This window comes from Centruroides vittatus, unplaced genomic scaffold, assembly GCF_030686945.1.
Source record: "Centruroides vittatus isolate TY-2023 unplaced genomic scaffold, ASM3068694v2 contig_474, whole genome shotgun sequence".
NCBI lineage: Eukaryota > Metazoa > Arthropoda > Arachnida > Scorpiones > Buthidae > Centruroides > Centruroides vittatus.
In genome coordinates this window covers 2509880-2531394 of record NW_027122266.1, presented here as the reverse complement: position 1 = coordinate 2531394, position 21515 = coordinate 2509880, and the positions used below count along the sequence as shown (strand labels likewise).

At 31.5% G+C, this 21515-nt stretch overlaps 1 protein-coding gene across 1 annotated transcript; it reads left to right on the top strand.

Annotated features, from left to right (window-relative positions):
* Window positions 1-1226: 1226 nt before the first annotated feature.
* On the top strand, window positions 1227-15953 carry LOC136977789 (arylsulfatase B-like). The gene is given in 10 exon segments (XM_067273354.1): window positions 1227-1407; window positions 1524-1539; window positions 1542-1682; window positions 1819-1931; window positions 8080-8214; window positions 8311-8433; window positions 8523-8649; window positions 8777-9070; window positions 13281-13726; window positions 15809-15953. Coding segments are annotated over 10 exon segments (1644 nt in total). The 5' UTR covers window positions 1227-1302; the 3' UTR covers window position 15953.
* The last annotated feature ends 5562 nt before the right edge of the window (window positions 15954-21515 follow it).

The following is a 21515-nucleotide window of genomic DNA, read 5'->3' as shown; positions in this document are numbered from 1 at the left end:
AAATGTTAAGCACACATTACCTTACTTTAGTACGGTAAATTTAAAATCTTTGATCAGCAGTACAACTTAGGGAGCTGGTACAAACAAATCATATAAAACTAAATTATATCTACATTAATAACTTGGTACATATTTAATTTCTGGAGGATAAAGGTAGCTTTTATAGCTTCGGTATGGCTTTTTCTATGGACTTTAGTAGATCAGACACTTTAACACAAAACCGCACTCTAAGATTTAAGATGTCAGACAATACCTTATGATTAGTCAAAGATAAAAGATAACTCTGAATAAATTTCTGTTGATCTTCTAAGAATAATTACAGGTGAAAAAATACAGCCAAACTTAAAAGTATTTATAAATTATAGTCGTTTCTAAGAAACGATATAGTTTATAAATAATTGGACATTAGAAGAAGAAAAATATATAGGATACAAGTCTGGGTTTTTTAAACTATCTGTACTTGACTTGCACTTTCATAGAGTCTATATACGTTGTTAATTAGAAAGGATTGGTTTCTTCTGGTTTTACTGTTCTAGATATGACGTTATTCAAATTCTTGATTTTGCTTTGCCCTGTTAGCTTGAAATAGTCACATTGTTTTTCACTGCTACAGTTAGATATTAAGTCTACTAGTCTCACTTTTCCGTCCGTAATATTTTAATATTCTCAGTTCATGTTTCGTCGAACTTTTGTAGATTTTCAGTGGAGTATACAGTAGCTTATACCCTGCACATTTCATATCCGACATTCTATCGTCTTTCTTGTTTTTTGATAAGTTTTCGTAAACTTCAGGGACAGGTGAATATTACGTAAAAGATTAATTTGATAATAGGTAATTATCATCTAATTGCCCGTCTAGTTTATTTGTATATTAATAAACTCTCCCCACACTCATTTTTATCATATTCTTTTTCTCTTTAAACTATGGTATGTGTAGTTAATATATTGTATAATTTATTTTGCTTTTGTAAAAAAGATTATTACTAGAAACGATTCATAATCGAAGCGATTAAGTCATGAAATATTATTTCTTTTTCTGACATGTTTTGATGAAAAGAACGTACATTTTTCTTTATTTTTTTAAAAATAAAGTATTATAGTACATGAAAAATTATAACACAGATGTAATTATGACTATTACAAAAGAATCAACTTTTTAATTTACGTAATCACGTCATTAATGCAATTATTATGTGTATAAACTAGAGCAACAAGGCAGAAAATAATTTCCTATATCATATCAACTGAACGCATTAAATATTGCCGAATTACATTCTTTCAAAGCTGATTCTTTGTGGACCAATGGCATTCGAAATGAAATGGAATTTCTGTATAATTATACTTAATCTTTTCCCTTACATCCAAGGAAATCCACCTCACATTATAGTTTTTTTCATCGACGATCTTGTAAGTATTTCATTCAATTATGTAGTATTAATTAAAATAATTATATCAATTAAAAGTTTCGACTATTATTATTATTATTATACTTTTAAATAGTAATATAACATTTTTATGGATAGGGATGGAACGACGTAAGTTTCATGGCTCTTTACAAATACCGACACCAAATATCGATAGTTTGGCTGCCAATTCAATAGCCTTAGAAAATTATTATGTTCAACCCATTTGCACTCCATCAAGAGCTGCGTTACTTACTGGAAAACATCCAATACATTTAGGTAAAGTTCATAGAAATATGTTTCAATCATCAGTATTTAAACATACAAAAATGTTTTTAAATATTATAGAATAAATATTTCAAGATTTCCACAAATAGTTTTAATAAATAAAGTCGCTGATATAAAAATACTTTAGGTCTTCAGCATTCGGTACTACTTAATGCTCAGCAAGCTGGATTACCATTAGAAGCGAAAACTATACCTGAATATTTGAAAAAATTTGGTTATCGAAGTCATGGTGTTGGAAAGGTTTGTTTTAATGATAATTTTAACATATAAGAAAATATTTTTTACCTTATTAACTGCCATTTTATATCATTTAAAATGAATACAGCGTGCTTCTTAAAAATTAGTGAGATTTACTCATTTACAAATTAATTCACATTTTATTAAATTTATACATATCAATTCAATTTCCAGGCAAATATTTAAAATTTCGATGTTACAATTTCTAATTAATTATTTTCTTCAAAATACTGGAATTTTGTCAAATTTGACCCTCTAATTTTTTGCAAATTTCGACGTTTTGAGACACACTGAACTCAAAAAAAGTGAGAAAAGAGGAAATTCCCTGAATACGTATGTGTTTGTGTGTGTTTGTATATGTGTGTATTTCGATTAATATCTCAAGATGGAGTAAAGATTAAGAAACGAAGTTTGGCATGGTAACTTGTATATGCTTATCCACACATCCATATTTAACTGAAATCTTGTCATTACATTTATTTAAAATTTCTAATGCATTACTGTAAACATTGTTAATTGTCTGTTCCTTCAACTTTGTTGTATCCGGATTAAAGATTGCAATCCAGCAGTGTTTTGAATCCAGCTGGATTTTTGATGGATTGAAATCATCCCAGCTGGATCCAGCGCGGATGTATTTTTGGTGCAATAAAGTGTTATCTGTCTGTCTATCTATCTATCCTGCAATTTATGTTTTTTTTTGTTTTAAATAAAATAAAACATTTAAAAAAAATACTTAAGAAACTTTTATTATTTAGACTGGTCACTATAAATCAGTAAAACTTCTTACACATTTAGGTAGTAAACTTAACTTTGGTTCGGTTTAACACTTGGATAGAGATAATTAACTCTAAATGTTTAGTTAGATTATAATTATAATGCAATCTTTAAGTTAAATAATAGCAAAGGTAATTCTACTGATTAATTTATATTAATATACTAGCTGACCCGGCCACGTGTTGTTGTGGCTCAAAATGTATCTATTATAAATGTATAACACTTCCCCCGTGGGGAGAAATTTCAAAAAATCCCTTCTTAGTGTACATTCTCTTGACGTACCCTATTAAAACGCAATCAAAAACGCATCTAAAATAGTATAATAAAAGCAGAGTTCTTCACAGTAAGCCTTAATCCCGTCATTTTTCCCGCTGGGGAATATCGAAAAATCCCTTTTTAGTGTATATTCTGTTGACGTAACCTATTAAAACGCAATTAAAAACGCAAAAAACCGCATGTAAAATAGTATAATAGAAGCCGAGTTCTTCACGGTAAGCCTTAATCCCGTCCATCTCCCCCACTGGGGGGAATTTCGACATGTATATTATATAAAAACACGTGCGTATTCGAATGCAACGTTGTGTCAAAATTTCAAAGGAATCGGTAGGAACAAACGAACGTTATATTTTATTTATATAGATAGATAGAAAATGATCTGCTTCAGTCCATTCTCACAGAAAAGCATAATGCCTCACAGAAAAGCAAACTTAGGTCGTCGGAAGTTAGCGCCATCTGTTGGAGATAAAAGCCTTAATCCATATATAAATATATTTTTGAAAGGGGGAAATGGTGTAGGGGTATGAAAAATAGATAGTAGCCGATTCTCAGACCTACTGAATATGCATATAAAATTTGGTAAAAATCGGTAGAGCCGTTTCGGAGGAGTACGGTAACTAACATTGTGACACGAGAATTTTATATATAAGATTAGAATAATGTAAGGACGGATAATCAGTGGCTAAGTGGCTATCAGTCTTACCAGTTTTCATATATAGGCTCTACATATTAGTCTGTAGTTATTTATAAGTATATAAAACTATGTACTGGAAGTAGAATAAGTTAAATAAACTACACCTTTATCAATCCAGCAAAATTTAATAAAATAATAACGTTTTCAATCGTTTCGTTCAACGTTTTCAAATGTGTTCGGAATAAATATAAAAATTAACGGAAAACGCCCAAACGGACAAAATATAGATAAATAAACAAAATAAATAGCGGAAAAAATATATACAGGGTATTTTTTTAAACTGACGGTACTCAGAAACATCTGTAGAGCAATCCACCCCTACAGGCAAATTTGGGTACTACTTTTTTCTTCGCGGAGTCTCTTTCCCATGTCGTCCTTAGTCACTCTCCCAAATTTGGCGACAGTCCGGCTGTTAGATTGCTCTACAGATGTCTCTGAGTACCGTCAGTTTAAAAAAAAAACACCCTGTATATAAGATCCAACGAAACCAGCATTGTCCGTTAATAACATTAATTAATGTAAAAGGATCTCCACATGGTAGACAATGAGTCCGCATCTCTATGGTTTATACAACCAGTTGTCATGTGCGCCTTGCAGATTTCCAATCTCTCAAGATGTTTGACCGTTTGCCTATTCGTCGTCGTTTTTATAATTGCAGCTTGATCCCATTGGACGTTAACATCCTTCTGTCTTGCGTATGATGCCAGCGCAGTGTTGTCAAGGTTCTTACTGATTGTATATTTGTGCTCTTGAGCCTTTGTTTTAAACTGCGCATCGTTGCACCCACATAAACAAGCTTGGAATTGAAACGTTGGTTGTGTAAAGGCACCGAATATATACCCGTTGTTGAATTCCGATCCTCTTTCTTTTTATCGTTTCTTAAAAGTTTGAAAACAGTGGGATTACGTCGGTATACAATACGAAAATTATCAGACCTGGCAGTACATCTATGTATCTTGTTTAAAAAAAGGGATGTAATTAAGCACTATTATTTTTATATTTATTTCAAACACATTTTATGTTCTATAGTTAATGTTGTATTTTTTTGTAACTGAGGAAGATCGTTAAAAGCGATTGAATACGTTATTATTTTATTAAATTTTGCTGGATTGATTAAGGTATAGTTTATTTATAAATAATTTAATTATTAGTGTTAGTAAAGTAGTGAGTAAGTAATTAGTAGCAGTCTAGTAGTTAGCAAAGCGTCAACGCCACGACGTAGACTTTTGCGCAATTATTTAGAAAGTAAATTGAGTATTTGCGGATCCGCAGCGCTGGATCCAGCACTAAGTGCTGGATCCAGCAGGCCGAAGAATGCGCTGGATCCAGCTGGATTGCTAGATGAGGGATCCAGCAATTGCCATCCCTAATCCGGATCTACTAAACTCCACGCAGTAAGTATATATAAACCATTTGTCTGTAAATAACTTAACAACGAGGCTATGGTTTCAAATATGTATGCTATGCAAAAGATTAAAATAGTCAAATTTCTACAAAATCGGCCTATTTGTCAATGACACAAAAAGTGAAAGAATCAAAAATCAAAGTGACTTTGAAGTTACTAGAAGAATATCAGCGTTAAAGTAGATATGACGTTGCATCTATTGGAGAAATGGAAAAATTGATTGTGCCTGTAAAATAAGATAATGCGATTAAATATTACGTTCACATTGAAGAAATATTTCAGATATTGCATGATGCCCATATCGCTATTGGCCATGGTAGTAGAAACCGTATGGAAAAAGAATTAAATATGAACTATAAAAATATTAAAAGAAAAATGATCATAATTTATTTGAACTTGTGTGAAATGTCAATACGGAAGAGGATCTAGAGACTCATTTTAAAACTATCGACGAAGTAAGTCAAAATCGCTCAAACTGTGAAAAATCAGGTATCGTCCAAAAAAACATTATAAAGATTATTTGATAATGCCACCCTCACATAGCAATATAACTGATGAAATTCAAAGATTTACATTTTCTTAATTATGTTGATTTCCAAAAACCAGGATGTTATTAATACAGAGTTGGTGAATGACGAAGAAAAAATCCAAACAGTTGATCCAAAAATAGAAGAAAAAACAAGAAGTGTGTCTAAAACAAGAAAAATACCTTTGTCTAATCTTAAAAAGCAAGCAGAAAAAAATGACTGATACATCGAATTCCAAATACACAGCAGCTAATGTTGGTGATACAGTAAGGATTCGTGTACCAGATGTAGATCGAGCCCGCAGTGATGGAAAAAATATTTTAGATGTTGCAATTGAAGATAAAAACATTTACAAACTGAATACCAAATATGGCATATTAAATCTATTATATTCCAGAAACCAATTTACTGTTTGCAAAAGAAATTTCATTTCTGTTGGAAATGTACCGGGTGCAGAAATTTCGCTTAGAGAATGTGCAAGCATGTCATCAATTTCTGGAGGCCAAGGCTATAGTCGATGCTGTTGCAAAATTGGTTGAAAATCTAGTAGACGCTATATAGAAAAAATAAAATTATGTAATTCAAAATGTCATCAAAATCTTAATTGCTCGAATAAATAAACTAGAAAAAAACAGTCAATTTTTTACATAATTTATACCAAAAATGAAATTCCAGAAGTTTCCTGTAAGTTGAGTTTTTGATTGAAGTATACATTTGTTAATAATCCTTTTCATTAACATTAATTTAATTAATACGGTTAAAATTACTTACTTTTAAAAAGATTGCATGTTGTTTTTAAAATACTTTGAAATAATTCATAAAAATAAACAATTCTTAATGAAAGAAGTGGAGTTTCTTTTTCAAATCAAATTGCCCAAAGAGAATGTAGCTGCATTCATAATGTTTGGTCAATTTAATAAATTAATCAATATTTATCAGACTGCCCGCCCATTTTAGTCAGTGTTCATAATGCCCTATTAATCGCTTGGTCCATAACATATACAAGTAAGTAAATGCAATCAAATATTATTTCAAATGTTAGATTTTGAAGTGCTTCGTGTTTAGTTTTTGCATCAATCTTGTCTGAATCTTTTATCATCGATAAGCACATGGTAGATTTACTAAAGTACTGACAACAGCAACATCAAAATAGCCAAATATAGTTGTTGCTGCTTCGGATTTTCATGACTATCCTGTCTCACCTATAAGCTTTAACCATTTCATTTTTCTTGACCTAACAAGCAAGATATTTTTCAAAATCTTCTATCCATACAGCCATTTCCTTGTATGATATTTTTCCAAAAATTGCTAACTTTGGAGCAAATCGAAAAAAACCCTGCAGGAACGTAACATTCTGTTGTGGTAGCTTGCAGCTCCATCTGTACTGTCAGATAAACGTTTCTGAGATCAATTTTAAGATGCTGTAATGTTTCAGTCAATAGATCGAAAAGGCCCTGTTCTGTACCATCATTGCTTGACTCAATTGACATGTGGTCGCTCACAGAATACACTTTTAAGCACGTACCGAATAATAATGCAAAACTGATTGATGAATGAATTATCTTGTGTTCTTAAGCAAAATAATACTTTTGCTTAAGAACACAAGATAATTCATCCACCAATCAGATTATTTTGCTTAAGAAACTTCATGACTTCTATCAAATACGATTTTTTGTATTTTTTATAATTTATGATATTAGTTGTCAGGTATGGAATAAGTCCACCACAACCTTTACATTGAGTTTTTATTGTTCTAATTATTTGATTCTTTTTATAGACTTGTTTTGTACTGCAGAAATGTGAGCTACCATAATCGGATCGTAGTTTGGCATCAACTACACTGTAGCTAGAAAATTGCCATGATTTAGAATCTCATCCAGAATATAAGCTCTTCATTTCTATTATCTCGAAAAGACAGTGTTTGTTTGCCTAACATCCTTACTATGTGTATAATCTTTTATAATTAAATTAAAAGGCATAGGGTCACTGTATACAAAAATAATAATAAAAATAACACTTAAAACACAACCAGCATAATGTGAAGAGTGATGAAGCACTCTCAAACTGAAGCCGAAGCAATTAAAAATATTTCTTGTATTTGAAATGTATGCAAAAGCTCGATATAAAATTGACTCCAGCTAGAGCTTCTATTATATTATTAAGCTAAAAATAGTCATTAACATTTTTAGCATATTGAATATTGTTTAAGGGAGCACACTTGCTACCAGGCAAGTTGGCCATCAGGCAAGTTGACACCCTGGCCAGTCTGCCACTGGTTATCCAACATGCTCAAATTCATCAAAAATGCGGCAAAGTGGACCACACGTTGAATATTGCTTTATGAAAATATACTATACACTGTACAAAAAATTTATTTAATTTTTTATAATGAAAATAGTCAATTATTAGTATTCGTTATCATTGATATATTCATAAAACTGATTATAGTTTTTTATATGAAAAATTACATTTCAGTGGAATTTAGGATTTTACAAAAAAGAATATATTCCAACGCAAAGAGGATTTGATTCGTTTTTTGGGTTTTGGACAGGAGGAATAGATTATTACAAGTATATTTCATATGAAACTTATGAAAATTCTTCTTTAGAGGTAGTTTAAGTATAATTTCAAAGTTAGAAATCTAAATATAATATTTCACAATACATTATTATCAAGTAACTCTATTTTGTTTTTATTGTGTTTCAGTCTGCCTTGGGATATTCCTTAAGAGATAATGAAAGAGTAGCCAGAGAATATAAAGGAATTTATGCTACTCATTTATTCACAGACCGAGCAATCGATATTATTAAAAATCACGAAAAAGAAAAGGTTTTCAATTTGTGTATTTTAAGTTATTAATTTTTATATTTTGTAAAATATAAAATTAATATAAATGCATACGCTTGTTATTGTTTTAGCCGTTATTTTTGTATTTAGCACCTAATGCTGTGCACACCGGAAACTCATATAATTTATTTCAAGCACCTCAAAGTGAAGTCTTCAAATTTTCATGTATAGAAAACCCAGAAAGAAGAACTTTTGCAGGTAAATTTGTTTTAAATATGCGTAAAATATTAAATTGAATGTGGAGTGTTATCTAAAAGATTTAATCAAACGAACTAAACTGTTGACACATAGTAATACAATTTTTAAAAATCTTTTATTATTTTAGCAATGGTTTCAGAATTAGATAAATCAGTTGGACAAGTTTTTAAGGCTTTGCAAGATAATTCAATGTTAGATAATACTATTTTTGTGATTTCTACGGATAATGGTGGAGAAGCTGCTGGTTTGAGAGGTGGAGTTGGTTCAAATTGGCCTTTAAGAGGAAATAAAGTAACTTTATGGGAAGGAGGAGTGAGAGGAGTTGGACTTATATGGAGTAAACTGTTCAAGCAACAACCGAGGATTGAAAGGAACTTAATTCACATCACTGATTGGTTACCGACATTTTATCATGCTGCAGGTATTCTGAGTTACTATTATTTTTTATTGAAATAAATAACTTTACACGTGGACTTCACGAGAAAACGACTTGGCTGACTTGCATGCGGGTTGTTTACATTAAAAAAAAAAAAAATAAAAAAATAACGTTAACTCTGCTGCTACGCGACAGAGGGAATCTTGTCATATTTTTTTCTTTTTATTACAACAGTTACTTAACGTTTTGCCAACTAATTGCAGGATGCAATATTAATTAAATTTAAGTATTAGGTGACTCGCGAAAAGCAGCACGAAGATTTTGTTGACGCCTTGAGTTAATAACCGACTTCTGAGCCTGTAACTATAGGCTCTATCCTATACAGGAAGTTCTCATTAATTTGAACTCATTTAGTTCGAAATCTCGTTAGTTCCTTACCGTCCTTTTGTCCCGGCCGGCGATATAAAGATTTACACGTTAAGCAATTTGGTTAGTTCGAAATTCGAAGTTAAAATTCTGTTTGAACTGTGATACACGTATGTTAATTCGTTTGTTTAGATCGAAGTGTCTCCATACTATAAGAAAACAATATACCGAGAACAATTCTAATCTAGTCAATATGGCTTTGCTTTTACAGTAACACATTTTCGGATGACATCTTATCCATGAAATTTTTTGTCATAAAATATGAATGGGTTTCGGCACTGTAAGATTGAGCTATAAATAGCAAGCAGATTGAAATATTTGTGGGGTTCTAAGTTACTACATTTGGGTGACTGACTTCTTTTTGGGCGACTTTAAAAATAATATGGGCTACATTTCAAGGAATTTTACCCTACTTTTTATGAAACTTATTTGGCAACCTGAGAGATTCTGACTAGCCACGTGCTGTTTTACCTTCAGTTTATTTATATTATCATTAATTAACGAAAATAGCGTTCTGTATTCGTAGTCGCATTCCTTTTGCTTAAAAAATTATGTCAGTTATATAAATTTGATGTATTGTACAGAAATATGTACAGTACATCTCGGATAATTCGAAATCGCAATTATCTCGTCCCTGGAAGTTCGAACTAACGAGAAATTTCTGAAGTTCATTATTTAGATGTTAAGATTATTGGAATTGCTTTACTCTAGAGATTTTTAGTAGTGGAATGTTGCATAAACAAGAAGAGTTATAGGAAATATATACAACATACAACGGTTTATACAAAATTATCTCTATATGAAAATATTTTAAGTAATAATGATCGGTGTTGCGTGACTAAAAAATTTTATGTAAACAAAAAGTTATTAAAATAAGAAGTTGAGATAATCGGACACGATTACAAGGAATTCTTGTTAAGCCGGCGGCGGACAAAAGTTAGTAGAATGAATTGGAATTAAGTTGAGAATTGAGTGCTAATTAAGTTCTATTTAAGTACTCAAATTTAAAAATTGAGTGCTTTTGATCTATTTTTAAAAAGAATTATATATTCTGCTAGCTTAAATAAAAGTTAGCAGACAGTAGAACAAATAATAGGCAAAATAAATACTTAATGAAAAATTTATTTTATACCAATTAGGCTAATTGCTGATTACTTATTTATTTCAAAAAATATGTTTTTATATAAGTTTAGTTACATATAGAACGATTGCACGGATTCGATATAATAATCTGCTGTTGACATAAGTAAAAGAGTAATTTATAAAGAAAATTACCGGTAAGTTGAAAATGAAAAAGAAAGAAATGATATAGAGACAGCATACGCTTTTGTTGAGCACTGATTTTATTACTGAAAATGTAAAATACTTTGTAGAAATGTGGCTGAAGATGTAAATACTGATGTAATATCACTGGGAATGGAAATATCACAGATTTACAGTGAAGAAACGTTTACTGTCCATATAAAAAAATGATAAACCATATGACATTAGGGATGATTTGTTTTATAACGAAGATGTTCCACAATTTTCAATGTTCCAAACTCAATTTCGAAGATGTTAATACATTATGTATTCTGGAAATAAAAGCAACACAAGAAATTGAAGAACGGAAAGTACTCATTTTCCAGTCTTCAAGCTTTTAAACAGCAGTCTTTTTCAATATGATTGTCCTTTTTACAAATTCCCCATTTTTGTTGTTGTTCTAAGGACAAGCTTTAGCAATGTGGCTTTTATAACACGCTACTTCACTATCTTTTATGTCCTTTTTGTCATAACTGTTTTTCTTCATATCGCAGGTTTTATGCGCTTTAAATGGTACTTGCTCTATTTTCGATTCGCCTTGTATTTGAAATTGTATTTTAAGCAAGCAATCTAGTTGTCAAATTGTTTAACGTCTTTTCTTTCGTAGGAGTCAAGTCTTGTGCACTTATGAAGTAGCTAAATTTGTCTGGTAAAGTTACTAGGATTTTAGACATTACAGTTAAAAATTAGATTACCAGAAGTTCGCTATGAAATAAGCAATGTAATTGATTACAAATATAATCAAAGTACCAGGATATCAAGTATGCATTACTTGACAGATATCTACAGAATATCAAGTAAGCAAGTGGACATTATACTGCTATCACAGTATCTCTTATATCATAAAAGATTAGTTTAGTAGTAAACTCAACTCCAATAATTATTTTACTTCTATCAACACATTTGTTATGGACAGGAGTAAAGGAATGAACGGAACTGGGTTATATTTCATATGAAATTTTACGAAATAAATAAATTGTTATAGAGTTTGCTTCTTGGTTGTTAGTTGTCATTTATCCATTCCAAAAAAGTTGATGGTAATGGAAACGTCAGATGATAAAATTAATGCTGATTGGCTTCGTGAATATGTTTTTATTGATCGATATTATTTTAGCGAATATCTGGTTAAATAAAATTTATTTAATTTAATAATGTATTGACATTTTATCTAAAGTATCTAGGAATCATACTTCTCGAAATTGACAGTTGAATATATTTTTCCTATTTGAAAAATTAGAAAAACAGTACTTAATTTTGTCAAAGATGGAACGTGGAAGGTGATGTTTGACAGAAACTGGGAGTACCATGACAAAATACGCACTTTAAAAAAAGATATTTGAAGGAAACATCTAAAAATTACAGCAACGAGATGCGTAACTTTCCCGGAAACAACACTTAAAAAAACTGTGTGTAGCACAATCTGTTATGATAAAGTATTGAAAAACTTTTTACATCATTAATTATTTAAAAAGGCAGAAAGCTTAACTTTCAGAATAGAGACTAGTTTTATAAAAAATTATAAATGCTAATAACGTATAAAATCGTCATTAAGTTTGGTTCTACTCGAAATATCACACACAATCTCTTCTCTATCTCGCCATTCCCTTGACCTTTAACCACCAAAATTTAATAGCATCACTCTCCCTAATACACAAACTTCTCTGCAAAATTTCAGGAAGTTTTGACAATACACAGAGGAGTTATAAAGCTTCAAATTGGATAAACAAAATCATGCCCCTCACACTTATACAACATTCATTCATACAGAAAAAACTCGCGAATTTTTTTGATCTCTCGATGTTTCAAGGCTCCTGAGACCATGTACAAATCTTGGAAGTCATTTTTTTCATTGATCGCTAGGGAAGAATGTGTATTAGGAGAACTGATAATATTAAATTTATTTAGTTAAAGGTCAAGGGGGATGAGATAGAGAGGAATGTGAAAAAAAATCGTGTCTCGAATGGGGTCGGACTTAATGAAGATTTTAATTATAATTTATTTTGCTCATTATTCGTTTGTGTGCTAACTTTTATTTAATCAATCAGAATAAATAATATATATATAATTATGTTTTTTTAATGATGCATTCAATTTTAAAACTGAGCACTTAAATAAAAATTAATTAGCCATTAATTTTCAATTTTGTTCTAATTCGTTCTCAAGTTTGTCTGCCAACTTAATAGGAGTTTACAAGGAAAGTTTAGGAGAACTTTTATGCGTTAACTCAAGAAACTAGATGATATTACGATTCTGTTCTTCAGCTATAAAAGTAATCAGATTTAAACTTTATAATTGTAAATTATTTCATTGTTTATTTATTTATTCGGAGTTTTAAATGCTATTATAAGAGTTCTTATCTAAATGTTTTCCTTAACAAATAAACATTAAAAATTTAACTATTTCTTCAGATGACAACATCACTTATAGAGTCACCAAATGATTCTCGATATCACAAGTCTTCATGCTACTTCTCGCGACTCCCCTTTATATTTGATTTCCCACTTTATTAAGTTTTACTTTTTATCAGGTGGTGATGTTAGAGATTTGACGGATATTTATGGAATAAATCAATGGGAGGTTTTAGTTCACGGCAAACCTACATCTCGAGAAGAAATTCTTCATAACATAGATCCAATTGACGGCGCTTCGGCTCTTCGATTTCGAAATTACAAACTGGTAAATGGATCGAATATTAATGGAGAATACAATGCGTGGTACGGACCTTCCGGGAGAGACGATGATTATTTTTCTCCCTGCTACGAAAAGTTACTTCGCTCCTCATATTCTTGGAAAGTTCTTGAAAAGGAAGGATTACTCTACAATACTGACAAGTTTTTCATCAGATTGCGAGATAACTGTTATTCTGACTCGAAAAGGAATAACAGTAATTGTGATCCTAATTTAGCCCCATGCTTATTTGATATATTACAAGATCCTTGCGAACTGGAAAATATTGCAAATGAACAACCAAAGGTAAAAGAAATTATTTTATATTACACAAAATTAATTAATTGAAGTAAATGACTTTTTTAAAACTTTTCTACCCCGTGGGCACTGTGAGGTTATTTTCTCTATAATCGGAAAGCCCATAATGGGGCAACAAGACAGTGACATAGTTGGAACTGAAATCCTGTGAAAAATTCCTGGGGCTTGCTGGGAATCACTAAATTAAAATAGCTCAAACAAAATATTGGCAAATTATTATGAAATTAATAATTATTAACATACCGTCAACCAAGTGCATCAAATCATTTAACACTGATAGTTTAGTCGTGGGTGTACTTCACTAGTGGATTGGCCACATGAAATTTTTCGGATTTTCTTCTCGTGTCTAATATTAATGGCATTAATAAATGAAATGTTTAATGAGAGTGAAAAAATTAAAGCAGTAAAATTACATTTATCAATGCATTGTACGAAATAAAATTTTCAGAATTATAACGAAACATAAGCTTATATCAAAATCAAACTCAATTAAATGCCAATACAAAATTTAAAAAATTACAAGAAACCATTTTTTTTTATATTGATAAATTGAGATATTTCAATACTTTTTTCCAAAAATTTTTCGTTTGTTATGAATATGTTTATTACAATGTTCATTTGTTTTATATTTGTATTGACACGCATATTTCAATATATAGTATATAAAAATTATGAGCTAAGGAGAATTTCACAATAAACAACGCTTATTGAAAATCTAATCTATATCCTATACATATTGTACTGTACATTTAAAAGTAAAATCTTCCTCATCGCCAACCGAAACTGAAACTAACACTTTACAAAGAAGTGCTATAAATAGACTCAACTCTGACTGTCGAGATGAAATATAATCAAATCAATCAAGACGGCAACGAGTACTTTATTCACACTTTCCGAAATATTATGTTACAATTGCTTCCATTTTAATTTTAGTTTCGGTCTCGGTTTTGGAATAAAGGTCAGAGTTTTAATTACAGTATTATTTTATTTTTAGTTTTAATTGACAGGCTACTAATATATCTAATAATAAAAATCTACTTTTTAAAACTACCTACATATTTTTTAAGAAATTAATGTAAAAAATGGTTTGAAAGACGTCTTGAATATTATGATTTTTAAAGGAGTTTTAAAACTGCGATAGATTCATAATTAAAAATGTAATATATAATTGTTTAATTTTAATAACAAGTAACTTCTATTTGTTTACATTAATTCCGAATTTGCTTACTTTCAAATTAATCAAACAAGAAAAATTAAATGACAAATTCAAATACAAGGTTGTTAAAATTATAGTTTTTCTACGAACAGGACTCTAGAGCACATTCTATTGTTCTAAATAGAATGAAATTAAACAAGTATTTTAAATGATTCACTGGCCGTTTATTGAATACTTGATTTGATTTGATGTTAAAGATAAGAAGGGCTATCCGTTATAACACAGACTTAACCTTGTAGGAAACGGAAAGAAGAAATTAGGAAAGTAAGAAGTTAGGTAGAAGAGGAAACACAGGGAGATAGGAAAGTGTGAAAAGAAACTACCGGGGCCCCCCACGGGACAAATGAGAACATTGTTTATTGAAAACTGTACAAAAAGTTGCCAGTAGACTGCACTTGGCTATACAATTTATTTGAGCAGCGTTACGAATGTTCAATTGTCTTCCATTTTATCAACAATCTTATCCATTTGCAAAACGGCACTTTTTATCGCAGAACAAAGTGAAATTGCTAGAACATGATATCTAATGCAGTCCTTCAGCTGTTCTAATGTGTCATCTTTTCCGATACACCTTAATTTAGAGTTATGGATACTTTTGAAAAACCGAGTGTATCGGAAAAGATGTTACACTCTGGCACAGCTGAAGAACTGTATTAGGCCATGCACAACACGTTTCAGCAATTCCGGTAGACTGTTCAGAGATAATTTCAAATTTCATTATATTTGAAGCCTTAGAACGTGCTACAGAGCCTTGTAAGGAAAGCAATTTTATTTTTAATAACTCTGTATTTAACCATATTCTTTGTAAAACATTTGTCAATATTAAAAAATAATTTAAAAAATTTTTTTTGTAGGTTGTGGAATATATGCTGGAACGATTGAAATTTTGGAATGCAAGTCAGATTCCTGTGGTTAATCAAAGTATCAATCCAAATGCTGATCCTGCTCTTCATGGATTCACTTGGACAACTTGGGCAGATTCCTACTTGTTTTATTAAGTTACACCAATTATAATTTTCAAAGAATATTTATTAATTTTTTTAATCACTAAAAATATATAATGTAAGCAATAACATATAAGCACCTAATTGATAACCAATATATATTTAAAATTAAAAAAAAATTGTTTTGTTTATTCTTGACTCTTGTCTTTTTGGACACTTCAAGGGCCTGACATTATATCCATCGCGGATAATGGCAGGCAGGCCCACAATCGGGCGACCAGATAATGAGGGAGAGAGTCAAACGTCTTTGAGATGGACAGCTTATGAAAAATTCCTGCGGTTACTCGCCCGAATTCTATCCCGGGTTCGTAGAATAGTAAACTAACGAAACTAATATGTATTCAGTACTTTCGGATTGAAAAGGGCCCAAGGGACTTTTGACTCAATCTATATGTCGCAGGGATATGATAAAAGTGGGAATTTGGTCAAATCCCTAAGGGAGATGATCAATTTACTGAAGATGTTAAAATGACAATTCTATAGGGTCATTTCCCTTGAAAAATAAGCGATTTGATCAAATCTCTAAACTGGTTTCGTTAAATGACAAAAAACGTATCAACAAAGTAAGAAGTACAGTAGAGCATCGTATCCGAATCAATTGGGAACTGGAGTTGTTCGGATAACTTATTTTTTGGTTAACCGATTATGTACGAAAAAATATACTAACCTCTCTCATGTTAAAAGTTTTCTCCGTTGCGTGTCGCTTCGCGAATCGCGAAATTCCTGCGAATTTTCGTCGATTTTAAGCCTAACGAAAATTTTTATAATAATAATCGTGGCTATTGTATCGTTAAAAATTATTTATTCATTTTGTACAAACGAAATAAATATATTTAAAAATATAAAAACAAAAAAATATATACTTTAGAAGTTAATCTAGTATCAAAAACGTTCGATTCGGCACGACACAGTCCGACTGGAAAGCTTTCGGTTAACCGACGTTTAGGTTAACGACTTTCGGATAAACGACGCTCTACTGTACTTATATGAAAAGATAGAGATAACGCCAAGTTTATTTATTTTTATTGAAACACGTTGTAAATTTGTGACGCCTGGAGTTACAGAGGACGTTATTATTATTTTTTAAAGGCACATCTATTTGTTTTGCATTGTACAGTATCTTGGATTTTTCACAGAAACATTCCTTAAACCCTTGTCCTCCGAATAAAGATAATTTTCCAGCAATTTCTCGCAAACTTAGCTTTATCGGTGGGACGGTTTCGGTAAATGTGGTTGTAGCTATTTGAAGAACAATTCTAGGAAGCCAATCTTTTATAATTTGGTATAAACCATTTTTTTTTAATCTAACACTATCCCTGTAATATTATTTCCATCTAATGGATCTCTATCTATCTTAGGTACAACCAAAACTGTGGTATTCACTGACACGTCCTTAAATTTATTCAATGAAAAATCTTCCATTTTTTCAGATGATATTTTTAGGTATTTTGCGACATGTTCCCTTTGATCTATAATTTTCTTTTCTTTTTGGCATAAGTAGCATAAAATTTTCGATCCATATCCTTCTCCTACGCTATTTCCACATATTGCGTGTACTGGATTTTTACAAATGTCGCATAAATGGGCACCAGTAGATTCTGTACAACTTATTTAATTGAGTTGCTGGTATTCTTTGATGTCAAAGTGTTGTCACTATGTTGCTGTTTAAGAAGCTGATCCAAGTCTTCTTCATTAACAAGCTTCTCAAGCAACTCTTCTGAAATATGAGTAGATTGGAGTCCTGTTTTTGGTTCTGTTCCAAATAAGGCTTTGTAAGGTGGTCATTGAATGGTACGATGAAAGGAGGAATTCTTCTGAAACTGAACAAAGTAACAACCTGTAGCCCAATTATTTGTGTCATTGTCAATAAGCCAAGCACGTAACATAGCTTCGACATCTTGATTCGATCGCTTAACAGATCCTTGGCTTGCTGGATGTCTAGGCCTAGCATTTACAATTTTACATGTTGGTCACAGGGATGACAATTCTTGTATGACAGCAGCCATACAAGAATTGTACATTGCAAAGTGACATACAAGTGATCAAGGGCGTCGCCAGGGGGAGGGGCAGAGCGGCAGTTGCCCTCCCCTAGAAATTCGAAAAAGTTATTTAAATGCTAAGTTTTAATTAAAATAATCTTCTTAGGCTTCTTGTAAGTTAAAAAAATGTTTTATTTGAAATATTTCTTTTCCGGTACATAGTAAATGATTAAAACTTTATGAATCGTTTCTATTTTACCTACATACAATTCATATCCTCTATCAATTTACATCATCTTGCCCCCGCTTGTCCATTAGCTGGCGTCGTCCTTGCAAGTGATCTTGTATGTAACTTTGCAATATATGAGGACAACCTACTTCCAGAAAGATTTTAATAGCTCCATTGCTACTTCAGCTGCACTTTTCGAAATCAACGGCCGCAGAAAGCTGAATTTCGTCGCGTGACCCTGGTAATATAATAGCCATTTGTAATTTCTGCCTGGGGTTTATTGCAAGTCAATTAAATCCACTTGGCCACAATGGTTGAAGTCGCAAGACACAATTGTGCGAACGATGATCCCTTTTGTTGTTAATTTTTTTAAGACTAACATACCGTGCACAGTTTCAAAAACTCCAGAACCGAAATGGGTATAAAGTATTGTGATTTCAAACTAAACAGCATTTTATCTCTGCCTCCGTGACTGATGAGTTTCCCGAAGTATGTGATAAAATTCTTTTGCATGCACTATTTTCACAACTGGATCGGAGTCAGACTTTCTCTTCAAAATCAAAGATTTTTAGTACCTACTTCCATTAAATCGTATTTTTTTCCGTAGTAATACTGTTTATTTGTCCGTTGAAACTGAAGTATTGGTGCTAATTTAAATTGTTCAATGGCTGTGATAGCTTCTTCTATTCTTTCGCGAGTCCACGACGGTTTTCTTTATCATGCCGCTCGCTCAAACACGTCCTGATAGTTTCATTGAACTGTTGCAACTGCGTGCGCCGGAGGTCGCCGACAACTAGCCAGTTAAAGAGACGAGGGGGCAGGTAACTAGCGCAAGCAGTGCTATGCAAGTCCTGACTTGTTTATTTTATCTTTTCACTAAAACAGTCCAGGGATTTGATCAAATCACATATTTTTTTTAGGGAAATGACTCTATATAATTGTCATTTAACATCTTCAGTAAATTGATCATCTCCCTTAGGGGTTTGACGAAATCCCCACTTTTATCATATCGCTGCGACACATACACGTATATAAAATTCAATTCATGCTGGCTGACCAATTTTGTTCGAGTATCATGTGAGAATGATTGATCTGATTTCTATGAAACTTTATACACATATTCAGGATAGTGAACGGTCGAAAGTGGACATCAGCAAAATGTATGCAGTATTGAACATTTATCATTGCCATTTTCACCATTCAATTATTAGATTGTCAGAGAGACCTAGTATTTTTTTCGATTCGAAATTATTTTTGTCGGATTTATTATAAGTTTGTTAAAAGTACATATTGTATTTACGCGCATATAAGATCGTTCTCTTATATGCGTCTACTTGTTTTGGCATAGCACTATCGTATCAATGTAAATATAAAGTAACTATTCAGTGACATGTCTGTAGTAACTATTATTAAAAATAAAATGTGAAAATAAAAAAATCCGACAACGAATTGCTTTAACTTTCCCGGCAATCTTTGGAACTCCGTGTGGCGCCATCTGGGTTATAATATTTTATTTTAAATTTTTTATATTTTTAATTATTACAAAATTGCAAAAAAGCTTAATTTTGAGGGTAGGATGGTTTTGTAAAAAAAGTTGTAAATACTAGTAACGAATAAAATCCTCATTAACTCGACCCTACTCGAAATATGACACACGATTCTCTTTATCTCCCCACCCCGTCTACATTTAGCCACCAAAATTTAATAGCATTAATCACCTTAATATTCAAACTTCTTTGCAAGTCGAAAGTTTCAGAAATTTTTCGACAAAAAGCACAGGAGTTATTAAGCTCCGAAGAGGGTGAACAAAATCGTGTCCCTCACACACTAACACAGAAAATAAACACTGATATATACACAAAAACACCCCGAATTTTATTTATTTATTAATTATTATCATAATATGCAGAAGGGAACGAAAAGAGTATGACAACCTTATCAAGATTTTAAAATGAAATAATATAAACTGGAAATACAGTTTTCCTTCTTCGAACGAGTCAATACAATATTAGGTATCTTATATATTTTCAAATTATGAAATAGAACAAATCATTATGTGAAAATTCAATAAAATAACTCTTCGAAAAACGTTTCAATCAAAAATTACAAGTATTGAAAATATTCAAATTGTATCTGTAATATTGACAGTACTGAATTGTGTATTATACCCCTTTGTAATAACACCCATTATATCAAATAATAAAGATTGATATTGATAGTATTGTGAAGAATTTTTGGATGAAATTCCGTAATTTGCCGAAATTTTACAGACAGTTTGGAAACAATTGGCTCTATCTACCTGGCAAACAAGCTGAAAGGAGGCTGTCTATATGTAAACAATGAAGCGATATTAGAGGTATTCGTACTATTCGAATTCAATGGTCGATTAGCTGAGTGGTTATAGTGGCAGCCTATAGCTTTGGGAACTCACGAATGGAATCGAGACGGGTCGAAGGACCAGGAATTTTTCAAAGATAATATATACGGGTGTGTCTGATGCCGTATCTCGCCACCGGTCACCTATATACAAGTCTGACAGTATCCGAACTAGCTAAAAAGATCCTCTAAGCACCGAAACAGTATTTTATTTATTTTTTAATCAACGGGATACTCAAAGATCTTGAATGCTCGAATACTTTCGAGTTTGTTCGCGGATAGTATTCACCAAACTCTAATTGAGACTAAATCTTAGTTCACACTGAGCGCTATTTGTTGGCGAAAACGAAAAACAGAGCCATTAATTGGACTTATTACATGGCGTAGTTTCCGATTACCGAATAGAGAAGATCTTAGTCAAAAGTCAAAACAAAATATCTTTATTTTCATCTGAAAATAATGAATAGGTAAAAATAAAAATATTTTGTTTGATTTTTGACTAAGATCTTCTCTATTTGGTAATCGGAAACTGCACCAGTGTAATAAAAGGTTCAAGTAGACAAGGATATGAACAGAAATTTATAAGATTAAGGACATAGAGGTAAAAAAATCGTACATTTATGTTTTGCTAACTGATTATTTATTTTAAACTTTACCGCTGAGTGCCGAAAAGATTAAGGCGTTAGTCTATCGTTCTAGACTCAGGAAAATAACACGCAGGAGTTATTCATAGGCGGTCGTCTCGAATATGTCGGGTCCCGTCCCTCTCTATTCGACCGCATCCGTAGTGAATCTGGCAGAACCTACGGCGAGTATAATAATAATAATAATAAACACTGAAAGACGAGAAAAATGAAAACAAAAACATTATTTTAAACCTGAAATATTTATTGATTATCAATTACATAAATTAATGTTAAAGTTTACATTTTATGTTTATAGGAATTTAAAAAGTTTACAAATTTTTTTAAAA